The sequence below is a fragment of the Myotis nattereri genome (assembly GCF_964212035.1).
Source record: "Myotis nattereri genome assembly, chromosome: 1".
Taxonomy (NCBI): domain Eukaryota; kingdom Metazoa; phylum Chordata; class Mammalia; order Chiroptera; family Vespertilionidae; genus Myotis; species Myotis nattereri.
This window is the reverse complement of record NC_138075.1, coordinates 196,408,083-196,426,027: the sequence shown is the minus strand read 5'-3', so window position 1 is coordinate 196,426,027 and position 17,945 is coordinate 196,408,083. Positions and strand designations below refer to the sequence as shown.

The window sequence follows — 17,945 nt, the reverse complement described above, 5'->3', positions numbered from 1 at the left end:
TTTCAAGGGACCTGGCATATATGGCATTCTGTTCTTAATATGTTTGCTCCCCTTAGCGCTATGTGTTTTAACCAAGGTCACCTCTCTGAGAAAGTTTGTTTCCCCAGGTGGGGATTTTTATCAGTAAAACCCCTTAACTAAGTGCCAGGTGGGGAGTTAATCACTTTAACTACGAACAATCACGCTTAAGCTACATAATCTTTACTCCCTGGAATGGAGATAACAAACGCCCTAACCTTTGGAATAGAATGGATAGGATTAAAATCACCTGGTATTAAAAAAAAAAAATCACCTGGTATAAATACAGATCTAACAGGAGAAATAGACAGAACTTGGCTGGAGATCCTGGGTAGAGAACCTGGATAGGCTGCTGATCAACTGAACGCTGTCTCCGTGTTATTCCTTCTTCGCCGACTCCGTCCACACCTTTGGGAACCCCTGGACCTGCTGGGTCTGGACCCCAACAATTTGCCACGATGTATGACGCAGACAAGGGTAGGTGACCGGGGAGACCCATCTAAGGGGGAAACGTGGGGAGCTGGGCGAATTGGGGATTTGCAGAGTCCCCCCCAAGCCGGCCACACAGGTGTCCCTGGTCTTGTTTCCCTCTTACCCCGGGTCGGGTCGGAACGAAGCCGGGATTGCCAGAGGCGGAGGGTGCAGGGAATGTAGCGTTAATATTCCCGGTCAGGGCGACGCTTGTTTTTTCACTGCTTGCTTCTTGATGAATCACACATATTACTTTCTCGTATTGAAATAGCGAGCAGAACCATCAAGTCAAAATCCGTTTTGACTTTGTTTGCAGGAAAGGGCTCTCTTTAAAATTTCCCTTAAGGCCAGAGTTAATGGGTTAATTGAATACAGTAGTTGACTTTTTGAGCGTCAACCTTTTCCAGACAACCTGTGCTCTGGGGGGTGGGGGTGGGAGTGGGAGGAGGGGGGTCTAGTTTGGCATTCCTTCAGGCTGTCATGTGTCTAAGTAATCTGTCTTAAAAGATGGCCTTTAAATTTCCTCTTCCCACAAAAATGACACAGCTAACTGGGCCATATGTCTTTGTTTTTTCTTTTCACATATATCCGTCATGTCTAGTGTGTTTTCATGGGAATTTCTAATACTCCCTCTTCCATTCTCCACAGCTACTATTTCATGCTTTGTTTTCTTCTGCCTCCCAATGCTGTGGCCACTCCTCACATTTCTTCTTATTCCCTCCGCTACTTCATGGAGAAAATAGAAAGACAAAGCTTAAACTCTACTGATTAAACTTCTGTCTCATTTATATCTGAGTCTAGAAATTTATTATCATTACGGCGTTCTCCTTTCTTAACTTCTGTCTCAGTGGAAAAGAAATCCAGAAAAGACTTTTTAGCTTTCTTATTTGAGTAGGTAATATATTCTTGTGTCTCGCAAGCCAGAAAATATAAAAGTGTCCGGTCTCTTTCTTGTCCACCACCTTTCAGTGTGAACCTCCCTCACAGCAGGTAGCTACTGTCCCTCGATTATTTTTTATATTTTAAAATATATTTTTATTGATTTCAGAGAGGAAGGGAGGGAGAGAGAGATAGAAACATCAATGATGAGAGAGAGCCACTGACAGGCTGCTTCCTGCACACTCCCTACTGGGGATCGATCCTGCAAGCTGGGCATGGGCCCTTGACCAGAATCCAACCCAGGATCCTTCAGTATGCAGGCTGATGCTCTGTCCACTGAGCCAAACTGGCTAGGCTCGATTATTTTTTAAAAAAAGGAAATTTTTATTGACTTCAGAAAGGGGAGGAGAGAGAGATAGAAATATCAATGATTAGAGAGAATCATTGATCCACTGCCTCCTGCACGCTCCCCATTCTGGGGATCTAGCCCGCAACCCAGCATGTGCCGTTTACCGGAATTGAGCCCAGGACCCTTCAGTCCGCAGACTGACACTCTATCCCAGCCGTGGGCAAACTATGGCCCGCGGGCCGTTCGGCCCGTTTGAAATGAATAAAACTATTGAAATAAAAGACCGTACCCTTTTATGTAATGATGTTTACTTTGAATTTATATTAGTTCACACAAACACTCCATCCATGCTTTTGTTCCGGCCCTCCGGTCCAGTTTAAGAACCCATTGTGGCCCTCAAGTCAAAAAGTTTGCCCACCCCTGCATCCACTGAGCCAAACTGGCTAGGGCTAGATACCTTTTTCTTACCCCCTTCCCCATGTGTACCATAGGGATCAGTAATTATAGTCTATTTAAGAATTTATTAAATAACTTTATTTTAGATATGTATTTAATTTTTAATCCAGAACTCAGAATATAAAAAAAAAATGCAGTACACTTATTCTTTAACATAAGACGATGAGAGTTATATTAGAGGATCAGTGCACACTGATTTTTCAAGTGCCCTGTTCAAATTATAATTGCTGTATAATTACCCCAACATTTGGCTGCCTAAAAATTAATATGTTTATGGAGTTAAGTGGTCAGGAATTTGGGTAGAGCATAGTAGGAAGGACTTGTCTGCTCAGTGTCAGTAGTTCACCTGGGAAGATTCGAAGGCTGGGTGTTGACAGCTGGGGGCTGGATGATCTGGAGTGTTTGCTCACGTGTCTGGCACTTAGCTTAGAAGGACTCAAGGACTTGAAGTGCTGACTGGAGCATCCGTAATGATGCCCAAATCAAGTAGCCTCTCCACATGATTTGGGCTTACTCACAGTATACAGTTTTAGAGTACTAGGACTTAATGGCAGTTCAGGGCTCCAGAAGAAAGAGTTTCAGCAAACAAGGCGGAACAACACTGTCTTTCTGACCTAGTTTCTAAAGTCACATAACGTCGCTTTAGCTGCACTGTCTTAGTTTTGGGAGAGTAAAGATCCTGCCCAGATTCAAACGAAGGAAACATAGCTGGTGTGGCTTGGTGGTTGAGTGTTGACCTATGAACTAGGAGGTCACTTCGATTCCCAATCGGGGCACATACCCAGACTGTGGGCTCCATACCCAGTAGGGGATGTGCATGAGGCGGCCGATCAGTGATTCTCTCACATCATTGATGTTACTATCTTTCCCTTCCTCTCCCTTCCTCTCTGAAATCAATAAAAACAAACAAACATATATATAAAGGGAAGGAAACACAGACCTCTATATCCTGTAAAAAAGCTTGTGAAATGGAAGATATGGTTGTGGCCGCCTTTGGAAAATACAGTTTGTCATACCTGTACATGTATGAAATGTTTCTGTGATGGACCACCCCACCTTAAGCTTTTGCCCAACTATTGGAACCCTTTTCTGTCTCTGCACCTTCATCTTTGACCCCAGTCTCTGAGGACTATGAGCTTGCTCCTAGTTACCTGCATAGATTCTATTAATGAATAGAATGGGAAGATGGGAAACTTACAGATTCACACACTTATGCTGAACCTTTGTAATGAGGCCTCTTTGTATATTGGGTGAATACCTGTGTGATGTACACCTATGTGTACATAGATGTTTGCCCATGTGTGTTATTCATTACAATTTATGTAATGTAATTGAAATTTTAGAAGACCGAAGTAAAGGATTGCTTTTTAAAAAAATATGTGTGTTGTTTTTTTTTATTGATGTCAGAGAGGATGTGAGAGAGATAGAAACATCAGTGATGAGAGAGAATCATTGATTGGTTGCGTCCTGCGTGCCCCCTCACTGGGGATTGAGCCCACAATCTGGGCATGTGCCCTGACTGGGAATCAAACCGTAACCTCCTGGTTCATAAGTCGACACAACCACTGAGCCACACTGGCTGGGCAAAAGTATTACTTTTTATTTAGCAGATAACATCTTTGCAGCAAGAAGTTAATTAGTAGCATTTTTATTCCACATGAGTACAATATTTTTGTTTCTTGCAGATATGCAATATGATGAGGATGATGATGAAATCACCCCAGATTTGTGGCAAGAAGCATGCTGGATTGTAATCAGGTAACTTTTAAGGCTAAACTGAATAAGCTCTAAAAGGCACTATAACCAATAAAGGGATTTCCTACTTATTCCGTTCTTGAAAATTAGCTGTTCTGTATCAATGTGCTACATGAGAGCAGTTTCTTTCTCTTTCTTTCTTTCTTTTGTTCTTTCTTTCTTTCTTTCTTTCTTTCTTTCTTTCTTTCTTTCTTTCTATTTAAGTATTTTGTACTTACAGAAAAGTTACACAATGAATTCATGTATATACTTCACCTAAATGTTAAACCTTATACTATATTTTCTTTGCCTTTTTTTGTCTCTCTCCATATTGTTTTCTGAAACATTTGATAATAAGTTGCAGACGTAGGAACATTCTTTTACATAAATCATCAAAATCAGGAAATTAGTATTAATATAATAATCTTATTTAATCTGCAGACCTTACCCAAATTTTGCCATTTGTCTAACAAACGTTGTTTATAGAAAAATAATTTTTTTTCTGATTCTGGCTATAACCTAGGATAACATATTGTGTTTGTTTTTCATGACTTATTTTATCTCCTATAATCTAAAACAGTCTTTCTCATTTTTTTTTTTACCTTTACATTTTTGAGAAATACAGGCCAGTTATTATTTCCCATTTATTTATTTATTCATTCATTTAAATATGTTTTTATTGATTTATTTTAGAGGAAGGGAGAGATAGAGAGAGATAGAAACATCAATGATGAGAGAGAATCATTGATCAACTGCCTCCTGTACACCCCCTCCACTGGGCATTGAGCTTGCAACCAGGGCATGTGCCCTGACCAGGAATCCAACCGTGACCTCCTGGTTCATGGCTTGACGCTCGACCACTGAACCACACTGGGTGGGCCTGGCCAGTTACTTTTTAGAATGCCCCATAGTTTGAGATTTGTGTGATAGTTCCGTTAATTGGATTTGGGTGATTGCTTTTGGCAGCAGTGATGCTCTGCTCTGGAAGTACTATATTAGGCACATGATGCCTATTTGTTTAATTATTGATGATATTAATTTTATTTCCTTTGTTTTTTCTTTATTTTAAATGGATAGAGTTACAATAGGTTGTATTTCAACCCAAATTCCCCTAATTTAAGTGTAATTAAAATGTAATGAAACTCGGGAAGAAACCTTACATATAGATAAGAAAACTAACTTAAAAAAATCTATAATAATAAAAGCGTAGTATACTAATTTGACTGGACAGCCAAATGACCTTCTGGACATCCTTCCGGCCATCCTTCTGGATGAAGCCACAGTTGCAGGGGCCAAGGCAGAGGCAGTTAGGGATGATCAGGCAGGCAAGTGAGCAGTTAGGGGCAAGCAGGCAGGTAGGCAAAGTGGTTGTGGTGATCAGACAGGCAGCCCAGTGGTTAGGGGCAATCAGGTAGGCAGGCCAGTGGTTAGGGGCAATCAGGTAGGCAGGCAAGTAGTTAGGAGCAATCAGGCAGACAGGCAGAGTGGTTAGGAGTGATCAGGCAGGCAGGTGAGTTGTTAGGAGCCAAGGGTCCCGGATTGCGAGAGGGATTCCAGATTGGAGAGGGTGCAGGTGGGCTGAGGGAACGCCCCCCCTCCCATGCACAAATTTTGTCCACTGGGCCTCTAGTGTATGTGTGTGTGTGTGTGTGTGTGTGTATATATCTATATATATATATATATCTATATATCTATCTATATATATATATCTTTGTTGATTTCAGAAAGGAAGGGAGAGAGAGAAACATTAATGATGAGAGAGAATAATTGATTGGCTGCCTCCTGCACACCCCACACTAGGGATTAAGCCCACAACCTGGGCATGTGCCCTGGCTGGGAATCGAACCAATGACCTCCTGGTTCACAGGTCCACACTCAACCATTGAGCAACACCATCCAGAGAAAACAAAATTCTAAGTAATAAGGTAACATCCTGCTCTGTTAGGATGTAAAATGCTACAACTCTGCTGTCATCAGACTGACAGTTGCTTTGTATGAGTCTCTTTGATCCCCATCTGCTCCAGGATGCACATCTTTTGGTTGACACTTTCTCCCTTTTCAAAGAACACAGGCTTCTGACATTTTTGCCAGTTATATTTGGAATATAACTGAACCTTTTTTCAACATTGTTAAAAATGTTTTGAGTTTTTGAGATGTCAGTATATGTTTTTCCTATTAAACAGAGGCTATAAATAATTTGTATTGAGACATTAGGATTTTCTATAATATTTGGATATTAAACACCAAGAGTCTTTTCTACTAGGAAACAAAAACCAGGTAGGCGTTCTGTGGGATATGCCTATATTGAAAGAATATTTTGGTTTTAGATGAAAAAGAATTGTTTTCAACATATGTGGTAGATTGCTCAAGGATAAAACACTATTGTGAATAGTCACTGCATTTAATATTTGTTACAAAATAAATGATTCGATTTTTACATTTTTTAAAGAATAGTTTATTTTTATTTATTTTATTTATTTTTTAAATCCTCACCTGAGGATATTTTTCTATTGAATTTTAGAGAGAGTGGTAGAGGGAAAGACAGAGAAACATTCATGTGAGAGAAATATATTGATTGGTTGCCTCCTGCATGAGCCCTGACCAGGGACCAGGCCGGGGAGGAGCCTGCAACCAAGGTGTACATGCCCTTGACTGGAATCGAACCTGGGACTCTTTGGTCCGCAGGATGACGTTCTATCCACTGAACCAAACCAGCTAGGTGATGGTGAGGAGTGAGATTCCGCTTGCACTTGTATCTACTTGTTCTTTTTCTATATCTCTTTCCCCATCCCTCACATGAACAAGTGCCTATTTCTTATAAACAATGTCTGCTCTTGTAGATTCTCCATCCTTTAGGGCTTGACTGTGTGATTTCTGTATCTACACCACTAGCACTGATCTCTTACCCATGCTCCATCTTTTAACCTTCATTCATTTGCTGAGTATTTTCACTTGAATGACTTACTGTCATCTCACCTTTAACATATTCAAAATAAAACTAATAATCTTTAACCGGAAATTGAAATGCTTAATACATCCCATATTTTAGTCATTGATATCTTCCCTCTTATTCAAATTAGAGCTCTTTTTTTTTTTTTTTTTTTTTTTTTTATCTTTGACTGGATTTTTTTTTTTCAGTTTTTGTCCTGACATTTTTTTCAAGAAATGTTTCCAAGAGTTTGGATGAAATTTACCTACAAAGGACATTTGTAAATTAGTGCTCTCTTATAGTTCTTTATTTTTATTTTTTTTAAATATGTTTGTAGTGATTTTTATAGAGAGAAGAAGGGAGAGGGTTAGAAACAACGATGAGAGTAGTTCTTTATTCCATTATAATTCTTATGTTGTGCCTTTTTTTCTTTCTTTTAATCTTTATTGTTGAAAGTATTACATAGATCTTCCTTTTTCCCCCATTAACTTCTCCCAACCCTCTCCCATCCTCCCCTTATGTTGTGCTTTAATTATTTTACTCATAAGTATAAGTCTTGTTCACACAAACTTAACAAGTTCTCAAAGACAGTTTTCATAGTCTCACCCCTTTTTTGGATACTTCATAGTATCTTGTGTGGTGATGGGCATATAGTGGTTCGTATTTACTAATTGTTTGTTGAATTTAATTGTAATGAAAATGGGGAAATATACTAGAAAACATCACTCACTGTGTTGTGACTAATTATGGACTCAAATATTTTCCTAGTTCCTATTTTGACGAGAAAGGCTTGGTCAGACAACAGCTGGATTCTTTTGATGAGTTTATTCAGATGTCTGTTCAAAGAATTGTGGAAGATGCTCCACCTATAGACCTACAAGCTGAAGCTCAGCATGCTAGTGGAGAAGTTGAAGAAGCGGTAAGATAGTTATTCTAATAAAGTAACATAAGTAAAGGAGGACTATTGATTTGAAATTTCAGTTCTCTCACCTGCCTTGAAGGTTACTAAAAAGTTAGTTGGTGTTTTTTAGCAGAGTACTTATAGCATCTTCAATCAGCTCCTGATTTATTCTTATAAGCGGAGAGATGCATTTTTGCAAGTATGGCTGACCTTTGAACATGGATTTGAACTGCATGGGTTGATGAAATACATGGGTTTCTTTCATTCTTCTACACAAACAATGTAAACTGACAGTATTGATAAGTACAGTGCAGTACTCTAAGTGTATTTTCTCTTCCTTAACATTTTCTTTTTCCTAGCTTTATTGTAAGAATATTGTGTTATCAGTAATGCTTCCAGTCAACAGAAGGCTATTTGTAGTTAACTTTCGGGGAGTCAAAAGTTATAAGTGTATTTTTAACGGCATGGAGTTGGGGTGTGGGTGTTCAAGGGTCAACTAGAATCCAAAACCCCAATCTTTATCAAATAGTAGGTATTTGATAGTTGGGAAAAGGGAATTCAGAAATAAGATGAAGCCAGAAATAGTCATATTTCTTCACAAAAACCTACTTTTTTCTTTCACAATATAAGGAATTATTAAAGAAAAATGTATTTGAAGGACTTTTTCTTTTGATTATTTATTGAATTAAATACATTATAGTACAGTGATGGTGAACCTATGACACGCGTGTCAGAGGTGACACGTGAACTCATTTTTTTGGTCGATTTTTCTTTGTTAAATGGCATTTAAATATATAAAATAAACATAAAAATATAAATCCTTGTTTTACTATGGTTGCAAATATCAAAATTTTTTTATATGTGACACGGCGCCAGAGATAAGTTAGGGTTTTTCAAAATGCTGACACGCCGAGCTCAAAAGGTTCGCCATCACTGTTATAATAGTATAAGAGATAATAAAGGAAAATCACTTAAACGTATTAGCTATTTTATTTTTTTCTAAGTTCCTTAGTCTTTGTTGACACATGCATATTTTTAGCATTGTTAAAATCATAGCAAGGGTATAATTTTAACACTCTGGTTTTACATGAATGATTGTAAGGAAGTATATAATCTAAAATAATGACTATCTGTAGTTTTCCAGTGGTAGAGAGACAGTGTGAAAGGCCTCGAAATACAGGTAAATCTGAGAAACAAAGTGAGACAGGGAGAGCCTCAGATACAGAGGTACACTGAGGGAGGGAGGGGTTATTATTTTTAGTCTTTTCTGTAGTTAGCTCCTAGGGGCTGATACATTATTCTCATTCTAGTTGGAGATGCTGTAAAGACTTTCTATTAAAAATAATAGTCTCTTCTGGCAACGTGCTGGAAAAATAAGCATAAAATGCCTTTTTTATACTTATGACATTTTTCTTTATTTTTAAAATATATTTTATTGATTTCAGAGAGGAAAGGAGAGGGAGAGAGAGATAGAAACATCAGTGATGAGAGAGAATCATTGATCAGCTGCCTCCTACGTGTTCCACACCAGGGATTGAATCCATAACCTGGGCGTGTGCCTTGACTGGAAATCGAACTTCGACCTCCTGGTTCATAGGTGGACGCTCAACCACTGAACCATCGTGGCCAGGCATTTTTTCTTTATTGTCTTTGCAAAACAAGAGAGAGAACAATGTAACATAGCATATTCAAAGTGCTAATACCATAAGTACTTTTGGAGAAAAAGATCTCTGAGGCTGGGGTATCAGAACTTGGTGGAAAAGATGGAGAGACTTAAGCTGACCATGAAGGGCAGGGTAGAATTTATCTTAGTAGAGAAACGATACTTAGGCATTTCAGCAAGAAAATGGTCGATGTATTTGGCTTGGGTATGGCATGGGGACCACCACAGTCAGTGTATGGTTTTTCTTGTTTGATCTGTTTTTTGATTATGGAAAATAAGATGGAACCAGGTGGTCTCAGGCTTTGGATGTCTTTGGGTGTCATGGGGAACTGTTGAAATATTGTCAAGTAAAGTGAATATAGCATTATTTTAGAAAGATTACTTTGGAAATGGTAAGAAGAGGTTGGAGGCAGGTAAAAATCTTGTAATATCCTAGGTTTAAAATAATAATGTCCTATATTAGGGTAATGGTGGAAATAAGGAGTAGATGGATGGCTTCCCTTTGGTTCATTATCATCACTGTTTCTCTTTGCCCTTTACCTAGTCCATTTTAGGAAACTTGAATGTCAATAATTTACCTTAAGTAGTTTCTTTAGTCCCATCTTCTCCTCTGAGATTTGATTGAGAGAGAAATTTATTATCCATTTATCTCTGGAAGTTCTTATGGATCTTGTTTTATTGGGGAGCAAGGATATAATTAATTGAAAAGCTTTTTTTTTTCTTTTTTTTTTTTTCTGCTGTAGAATGAGCTACAGTCAACTAGAGTTAGTTCTGGTCCTTCACATAGAATAATTAGAATTTTTTGGAAGTTTAAGAATTAAATTAGGTGCATTCTTTTTTCTGGTGTTCAGTTGATTGGAGGACACCTCTAACTGTATGAATTTACCTTTTCTTTGTTTTCTGGTAACTTTGTACTTCTGACCCTAAGGACAGGGCACATGACACTATATATATCTTGAATACAAATACTTTTTCGTTTTTTGATATAAACTTAGAGCACATGATATGTCCATAGTCTTTATTTACTTATGATATATTAAGTCTTGTTTTGTTTTTCTGCCTTAAGAAAGCAATTAATGTGACATCTTTGTAATATGGGTGTTGACTTTAGAGAGTCCCTGTATTAGTACAATATTAGTACTAATTATTAGTACCGTGGGTTAATTTTGCCAGTTTCTGGAGCCTTTTCTACTCAAAATGTTAATGTCGATGGAAAAAGAATCATTAAAACATTTATGAAAAAAGATTATTTATCCTCTATGTGGTTTCTTTGGTTTTATTTCAGCCAAGATATTTGCTGAAGTTTGAACAAATTTATCTCTCCAAGCCTACTCACTGGGAAAGAGATGGTGCTCCTTCACCACTGATGCCAAATGAGGCCAGATTACGGAATCTCACGTAAGATTTTTTTCCAGCAACTGGTAGCGAAATACAATTCAGAAAATGTAATTTTAACTAGTTGAGAGTTTTAGCGAATACCCACTATTACTAAATTGTGTTCTCCTTTTATTTTTGAAGGTATTCTGCTCCACTTTATGTTGATATAACAAAAACAGTCATTAAAAAAGGTGAAGATCAACTGCAGACTCAGTATCAGAAAACTTGTATAGGAAAAATTCCAATTATGTTGCGTTCAACTTATTGCGTATTGAATGGCTTAACAGATCGTGATCTTTGTGAGTTAAATGAATGCCCCTTGGATCCTGGTGGCTATTTCATTATTAATGGATCAGAAAAGGTATTGTGGCATTACTTTTTTAAAAATTGATTTTAGAGAGAGAGAGGCAGTGAGGGAAGGAGGGAAGGATAGAGAAAGAAACACTGATTTGTTGTTCCAAGAAATTCATTGATTGATTCTCGTATGTTCCCTGACTGAGCAGGATTGAATCCGCAACCTTGGCGTATTGGGGTGATTTTCCAACCAATTGAACTATCCAGCCAGGGCTAGTCGCATTATTTAAAAAAATATTTACAAAACGATGATTAAAATTTGAATGTTGGAATTAAAAAGTAAACTTTTACACAGAATAATCTGGAAGTGGTACTTGAAATATTTAGGGTGGGTGACAGTTAAACCAAACATTTATTTTATTTAAAAAAAAATATATTTATTGATTTCAGATAGAGAGGAAGAGAGAGGGAGAGACAGAAACATCAATGGTGAGAGAGAATCATTGATTAGCTCTCTCCTGCACACTCCCTACTTGGGATTGAGCCCACAAACCGGGCATGTACCCTGACCGGGAAACGAACCCTGACCTCCTAGTTCATGGGTTGATGCTCAACCACTGAGACACACCGACTGGGCGAAGCAAAATTTTATTTAGCTGTATTATATAACATGTCCTATATGGTCTGTTGTTTGGGCTTGCAGGTTTCTATGAAGCATTTATACAAAATGGAATTTGTAAAGTGTAAGAATTGATGTTTCAGTGAGCCTATATAACCAAATTAAATTAAGATATTGATTTCACTCTTCTTTCTTTTTCAAGGACCTTGTGGGTTTTATGGCTGTAACTTTTTTTATTGTCTATATAGGTTCTAATTGCGCAAGAAAAAATGGCCACGAACACAGTCTATGTTTTTGCCAAAAAGGATTCTAAATATGCCTACACAGGAGAGTGCAGATCATGTTTGGAGAATTCTTCCCGACCCACCAGTACTATTTGGGTTAGCATGCTGGCAAGAGGAGGACAGGTATGGACTGGGATATGATGTTTGAGTTAATTCCTTTTTGTAGTTTATCAGACTGCATTCTTAGAAAGTTTTTCTTGAACATATTATAAGTGTTATATGATAGGCATTGTTTTATTTACTTACTAGAGGCCCGTTGCACAGAGATTTGCACAAAAGGCCTAGCTTCCTCTGGCTGCTGGCACTGGTTTTCCTCCGGCACCCGGACCCAGGCCTTTGGTCCGACCGCAGCGGATAAGCCAAGGCTTCTCTGCTCGGGCTGCACGAAACTTGGCTTCTCTGCTCGGGCTGCAGGAAGACCTGGCTTCTCTGCTCTGGCTGCAGCAGCGAGGCTTGGCTTTTCCGCTCCAGATGCAGCAGAGAATCCAAGCCGCTTCAGTCCTCAGTCGTCTTCAGTCTTCCCTCTGCGTCTGCATGTGCAAATTAACCACCATCTTTGTTGGATTAATTTGCATACTCATCCTGATTGGCTGGTGGGCGTAGCAGAGTGACACCAATTTGCATGTTTCTATTTTATTAGTGTAGGTTGCTCTGTAAGATTACTCCAATAGCAACATATATCATTTCATAGTTTCTGTAAGTCCAGACTTGGTGTGGCTTAGCTGGGTCCTCTAGTTGAACATCTCTCACAAGGCTGCAATCATTGTGTTTTCCTGGACTGCAGTCATCTTAAGGTTCAGTCACGTGGTTGGTGACAGCATTCAGTTCACCATGGGCTTTTGAACTGAGAGTCTCAGTCCTTGCTGGCTTTGGGTTGGAAGCCTGTCTCAGTTTCTTGCCACATGGGTTCTCTCTGTGCAGCAGCTGACAGCATGGCAGCTTGTTTCATCAGAGAGAGTAATTGAGAAGAGCCATAGAGTGTATAAACAAGTGGAAAATCACAGTCTTTTATAAAATAATCTTGGAAGCAATATCCTCGTTGTGTTGGATGCAAGTCAGTACTCTCAGCCTCGTACTGAATGGGAGGAAATTGCACAGGCAATAATAGTAGTGGGCAGGGATCGTCAGGCACTATCTTAGAAGCTGCCTATAATAGGCATGTTACTTAAAATAATGTAATCTAATAATAGCTAGCATTTCTTGAATATTTGCTGTGTCAATTATGTTTTCCAGATTGCTTGATTTAATCTTTACGACTATCTTGGAAAGTAGTTGTAATTACCTCTATTTAATTTCATGTACATTTAAAAATATATATTTTTATTGATTTCAGAGAGGAAGGGAGAGGGAGAGAGAGAGAGAACATCCGTGATGAGAGAGAATCATTGATCGGCTGCGTCCTGCACGCCCCCTATTGGGGATGAAACTGCAAACTGGGCATGTGCCCTTTACTGAAATCGAACCTGGGACCCTTCGGTCCGCAGGCTGACGCTCTATTCAATGAGCCAAGCTGTTTGGGGCTCATGTGCATTTAAAAAAAAATTTTTTTTTTTGTCTAAAGTTTTACATATGTCTCCTTTTTCCCCAGTTGACCCCAGCCATCCCCACCTTGGGTAAGCCCCCACAGCCCCAGTGTCTGTGTCCATTGGTTATGCTAATATGCAATGAGCATTTTTTATTAAAGTTTTTTTGAATAAGTCATACATGCATGTTCAAATAGTTCAAGAAGCACAAGAAAGGATATACTATAAAAAGTAGTCTTTGACCTCCCAGATCTCTTCCTCAGAGGTAGCTGCTTTTGATAATTTTTTATGAATCAGTTCAGCAACAGTCTTAACGCAAAAAATACAAGTGGGAGCATACCACATACACTTTGCTGTTATCCTTTGAAAAAAACATGTTTAGATCAGTGCTTGATCATTCTTTTTGAGCTGTGATATTTCATATGCAGATGTAGCATAATTTTTAAACTATCTTATGGTAGATATTTAGGTGTCCAGTCCTATGCTCTTACAAATAGTTTTGCAGAGTCTAATTTCACTTTTTATAAGTCTTATAAAGATTAAAAACTTGAAGATTAAAGAGTTTTAACTGCCTGAAGTTAAATAGAATGTGTTAATCAAAAAGGTTTTGATTAAATGGTGGTGGAATGGGGCCCCCAGAAAAGATCCCCAGGTGGTTGTGATGTGCATTTATTTTTGAGAAGCACTGGCCTTGGTTATGGAGGGCAAAGATGAACGCAACATATTAGAGAAGTTATCATGTTAGCTATGGGCAAAATGAATTAATTAGAGGCAGAGAAAGGAAAATTGTCTGGATTTAGTGACAGGTTTGCTATAGTATGAGGATGGATTACTTAAGATTCTGCGATTTCTATCCTGAGGTTCTGAATAGAATAACTTTCAAGAATTGATTTTTAGAGAGACCCTATTGAGTTCATTTTTAGACAAAATATTTTTGGGGGTTGAGGTGCATGATGTAGGCATTATTTCTTAATGTTTTGCTTATTTTGAAAAAAAATCTATGATGAAACAAATAATGGGTTAAATGGAAATAATTGATAGAAATAGCCAAATGGTAGTTGTAGATATGAGGACTGAGGGTACAGGAAAAAGATCAAGATGAAGATTTGGGTATCATTTGTTACTGGACACCCATGAGAAGGGATAAGGTTTCTAAGGAAGGAGGCCTGAAGTAGGAGGAAGACAACAGAAACTGTCATTAGAGGGATATGATAATATAGGGTTTTGAGGCCAAGGGAGGGCTGAATTTGATACTGAAGGGAAGAAATATGATTAAAATTGAGAAGCCACATGGTTGTATACCAGTGTAGGCTAGTAACTTTTATTTCATTACTGTATGTGTGTGCAATTAAAGTGAGAAAGAAATAGGGAAAATGTAAAGCTTGTGAAAGAGGCTGTTTATTAATTCAAACAAGAAAATACCACACAGACCAGCTCTGAGCTAATACTTATTTTTCATTCTGTGCTTAGCTTTTTCAAAATTTGTATGTCCATATTCTCTCTCTCCCTCTCTTTTTTTTCATATTCTCTCTCTTTTTGAGCCCTTCTCTGTTTCTTCCAGATATGTTTTGTTTTTATTTGTTTTCTTGGCGGATGGAGAGGGTGAGGGGTCAATGTTCATGTTCTTTTGCAGCCAAAAGTCATTTCCAGATACAGTATTTGGTAATTCTGAGGAAATTTCGGCAGGCAGATAGCAGAGAATGGAAGTTTTTTCAGGTCTAAATGACCAACCTGTCCATAAAATTAGTGAATCTGTTCCAGTGTCTTTGAAAAGCAGCCATTCCTCAGAGTATAAGAAGCATGCTTCTTTTGAAATACATACAGTGATTAGCATATATTTAAAATGATTCTCACTGATACTTTTCTATGGCTGTGATCTCTGTATACTCATTCTCTAATGTTATTTTTTCTAGGGTGCAAAAAAGAGTGCTATTGGTCAGCGCATTGTGGCAACTCTGCCATATATCAAGCAAGAAGTTCCCATTATTATTGTGTTCAGAGCATTAGGTTTTGTGTCTGACAGAGATATTTTAGAGCATATTATTTATGATTTTGAAGATCCAGAGATGATGGAAATGGTAATGTATAAGCAAAATATATTCATAGTGTTTTATAAGAAGTTTAAAGTTACTGACTGTTGCTAATCTTTTTTTTTTTTTTTTCAATCCTCACCCAAGAGAGAGGACAGAGAGTGAGAAACACCCTTGTGACAGTGAAACGTTGATTGGTTGTCTCCTGCATGCACCCCGACCAGGGATGGAACCTGAGACCTTTTGATGTACAGGATGACTCTCCGGCCAACTGAGCCACATTGGCCAGGGCTGTTGCTAATCTTAAAACAAGCAGAAAGCCACTCTGAAGAGCAGTTTACTTGTCGCAGATCTCATGCTATTTACTGTTAAACTTTAACTTTTTATTTTGAAGTAATTTCAAACTTACAGAAAGCTGCAAAGAGCTCCTATATACTCTTAACCCAGATTCACCAGTTGTTACCTTTGGCACATTTGCTTTAGCATTCTCTCTCTTTTTTTAAAAAGATTTTTTACAGAGAAGAAGGGAGAGGGATAGAGAGTTAGAAACATCGATCAGCCGCCTCCTGCACACCTCCCACTGGGGATGTGCCCGCAACCAAGGTACATGCCCTTGACCGGAATCGAACCTGGGACCCTTGAGTCCGCAGGCTGACGCTCTATCCACTGAGCCAAACTGGTTACAGCTAGCATTCTCTTTATATACATATTTTTTTTTCCTTGAACATACGATAGTTATTTCATGGATCATGCTCTTTTACTCCTAAATGCTTCAGCGTATATGTTCTAAGAACCAAGACATTCACTTACATGATCAAAGTACGATTATTAAATCAGGAATTTAACATAGGCACAGTTCTAGTAACCCACAGACCTTCAGGTTTTTGCCAGTTGTTCTGATAATGTTCTTAATGGCATTTTATTTTTTCATTCAGAATTCAGTATAGGATCATGTACTCCATGTTGTTTTGTCTTTTCTCCTCATCTTTTTCTCAGTGTTTCATAACATTGAAATTTTTGGAGATGTTAGGCCATTTATTTTGTAGAATTTCCCTCAGGTTTTTTTTTTAATTTTTTGATATTTCCTCACGATTTGATTCAATCTATGCAATTTTTTTGGCAAGAAAAATACAGAAATAATATTGTGCGCTTCCCAGGATATTGCATCAGGAGTCGAATGTTGTCATTTTGTCCCATTATTTGTAATGATAACTCTGCAGTGTGGTGTCTGTGAGGTCCCTCTAACTATAAAGTTACAATTTTTGTGGGAAGGTTCTTTGAATCTAGGTAAAGATTAATTTCCTTATCAGTCTTTACCATTAATAATCTTTGTCTCAATATATAGTAGTTGATGGTCTTAAATTTGTCTGAATTGTTCAGAGACTTTAAGACTACAGAGAAATAAGGTAAAATACAGACAAAGCATTGGTCACAAAGTTAGAAAGTGGAGTAGGATTACATTGTAATTATTACATTGCATTTATTTATTGATAAGTTACGTGAGAAAAATGAGTTCTGGTTAGATTTGACTTTAAACTTTTACCAGTAGTATGCTTTAAATTTTATTTGATTATTTTATTTGTTTATTATGTTAATCTTCGTTTGAGAATATTTTTTCATTGATTTTTTTTTTTTTAAGAGAGTGAAAGGAAGGGAAGGGAAAGCCGAGGGTGGGAGAAAGAGACATCAATTGCATGCACCCCGAGTGGGGCCCAAGATAGAACCTGCAACCCACACTCTAACCACTGAGAAAAACTGGCCAGGGCTGCTTTTTAAAAAAATTTAAATACTTAATTTATAAGTATTTAAGTGTTTAAAAGAAAAGATAATACATGTTATCTTTTATCCAAAAGGCATCCCAAATGATTCAAATTGGATTCAGGCAGTATTCAAACTGGAATTTTCTTAGTAAAGTGAAAGTCCTAATTTGCTTTATATATATTGTTTTTGAAAAAACTGTTTGTTTCTATAGCTCCTATGATGCTTAAGTCAAATTTTACAAGTCTGTGAGTCAAGCATTCACTGTGCAAAAGTGTTTAATAATTTCTTCTTCTGAAAATCCATTGTTACCGTTAATATCTTTTTCCAAATCCATATTAACCTTAAGAAAACAGTTTCAGCCATGGCCGTTTTGGCTCAGTGGATGGAGCATCGGCCTGCAGACTGAAAGGTCCCGGGTTCGATTCCGGTCAAGGGCATGTACCTTGGTTGCAGGCACATCCCCAGTGGGAAGTGTGCAGGAGGCGGCTGATCGATGTTTCTCTCTCATCGATGTTTCTAGCTCTCTATCTCTCTCCCTTCCTCTCTGTAAAAAAATCAATAAAATATATTTAAAAAAAAAGAAAGAAAACAGTTTCATAAGAACGACAATTTCCTTTAAAAAGATCATTTTCGTTTACCATACTGTGGCCTCACTTT

At 37.9% G+C, this 17,945-nt stretch overlaps 1 protein-coding gene across 1 annotated transcript in view; it reads left to right on the top strand.

Moving 5' to 3' along the window:
* Window positions 1-476: 476 nt before the first annotated feature.
* LOC308523174 (DNA-directed RNA polymerase II subunit RPB2-like) overlaps window positions 477-17,945 on the top strand; it is a gene marked incomplete at both ends in the record, with an annotated part of 40,712 nt that continues 23,243 nt past the window's right edge. The window contains 7 exons of the mRNA XM_081096894.1: window positions 477-495; window positions 3,859-3,931; window positions 7,605-7,755; window positions 10,686-10,798; window positions 10,919-11,138; window positions 11,939-12,097; window positions 15,411-15,575. Of these exons, the coding sequence (XP_080953020.1) occupies window positions 477-495; window positions 3,859-3,931; window positions 7,605-7,755; window positions 10,686-10,798; window positions 10,919-11,138; window positions 11,939-12,097; window positions 15,411-15,575 (900 nt within the window). The remainder of the gene's footprint in view (window positions 496-3,858; window positions 3,932-7,604; window positions 7,756-10,685; window positions 10,799-10,918; window positions 11,139-11,938; window positions 12,098-15,410; window positions 15,576-17,945) is intronic.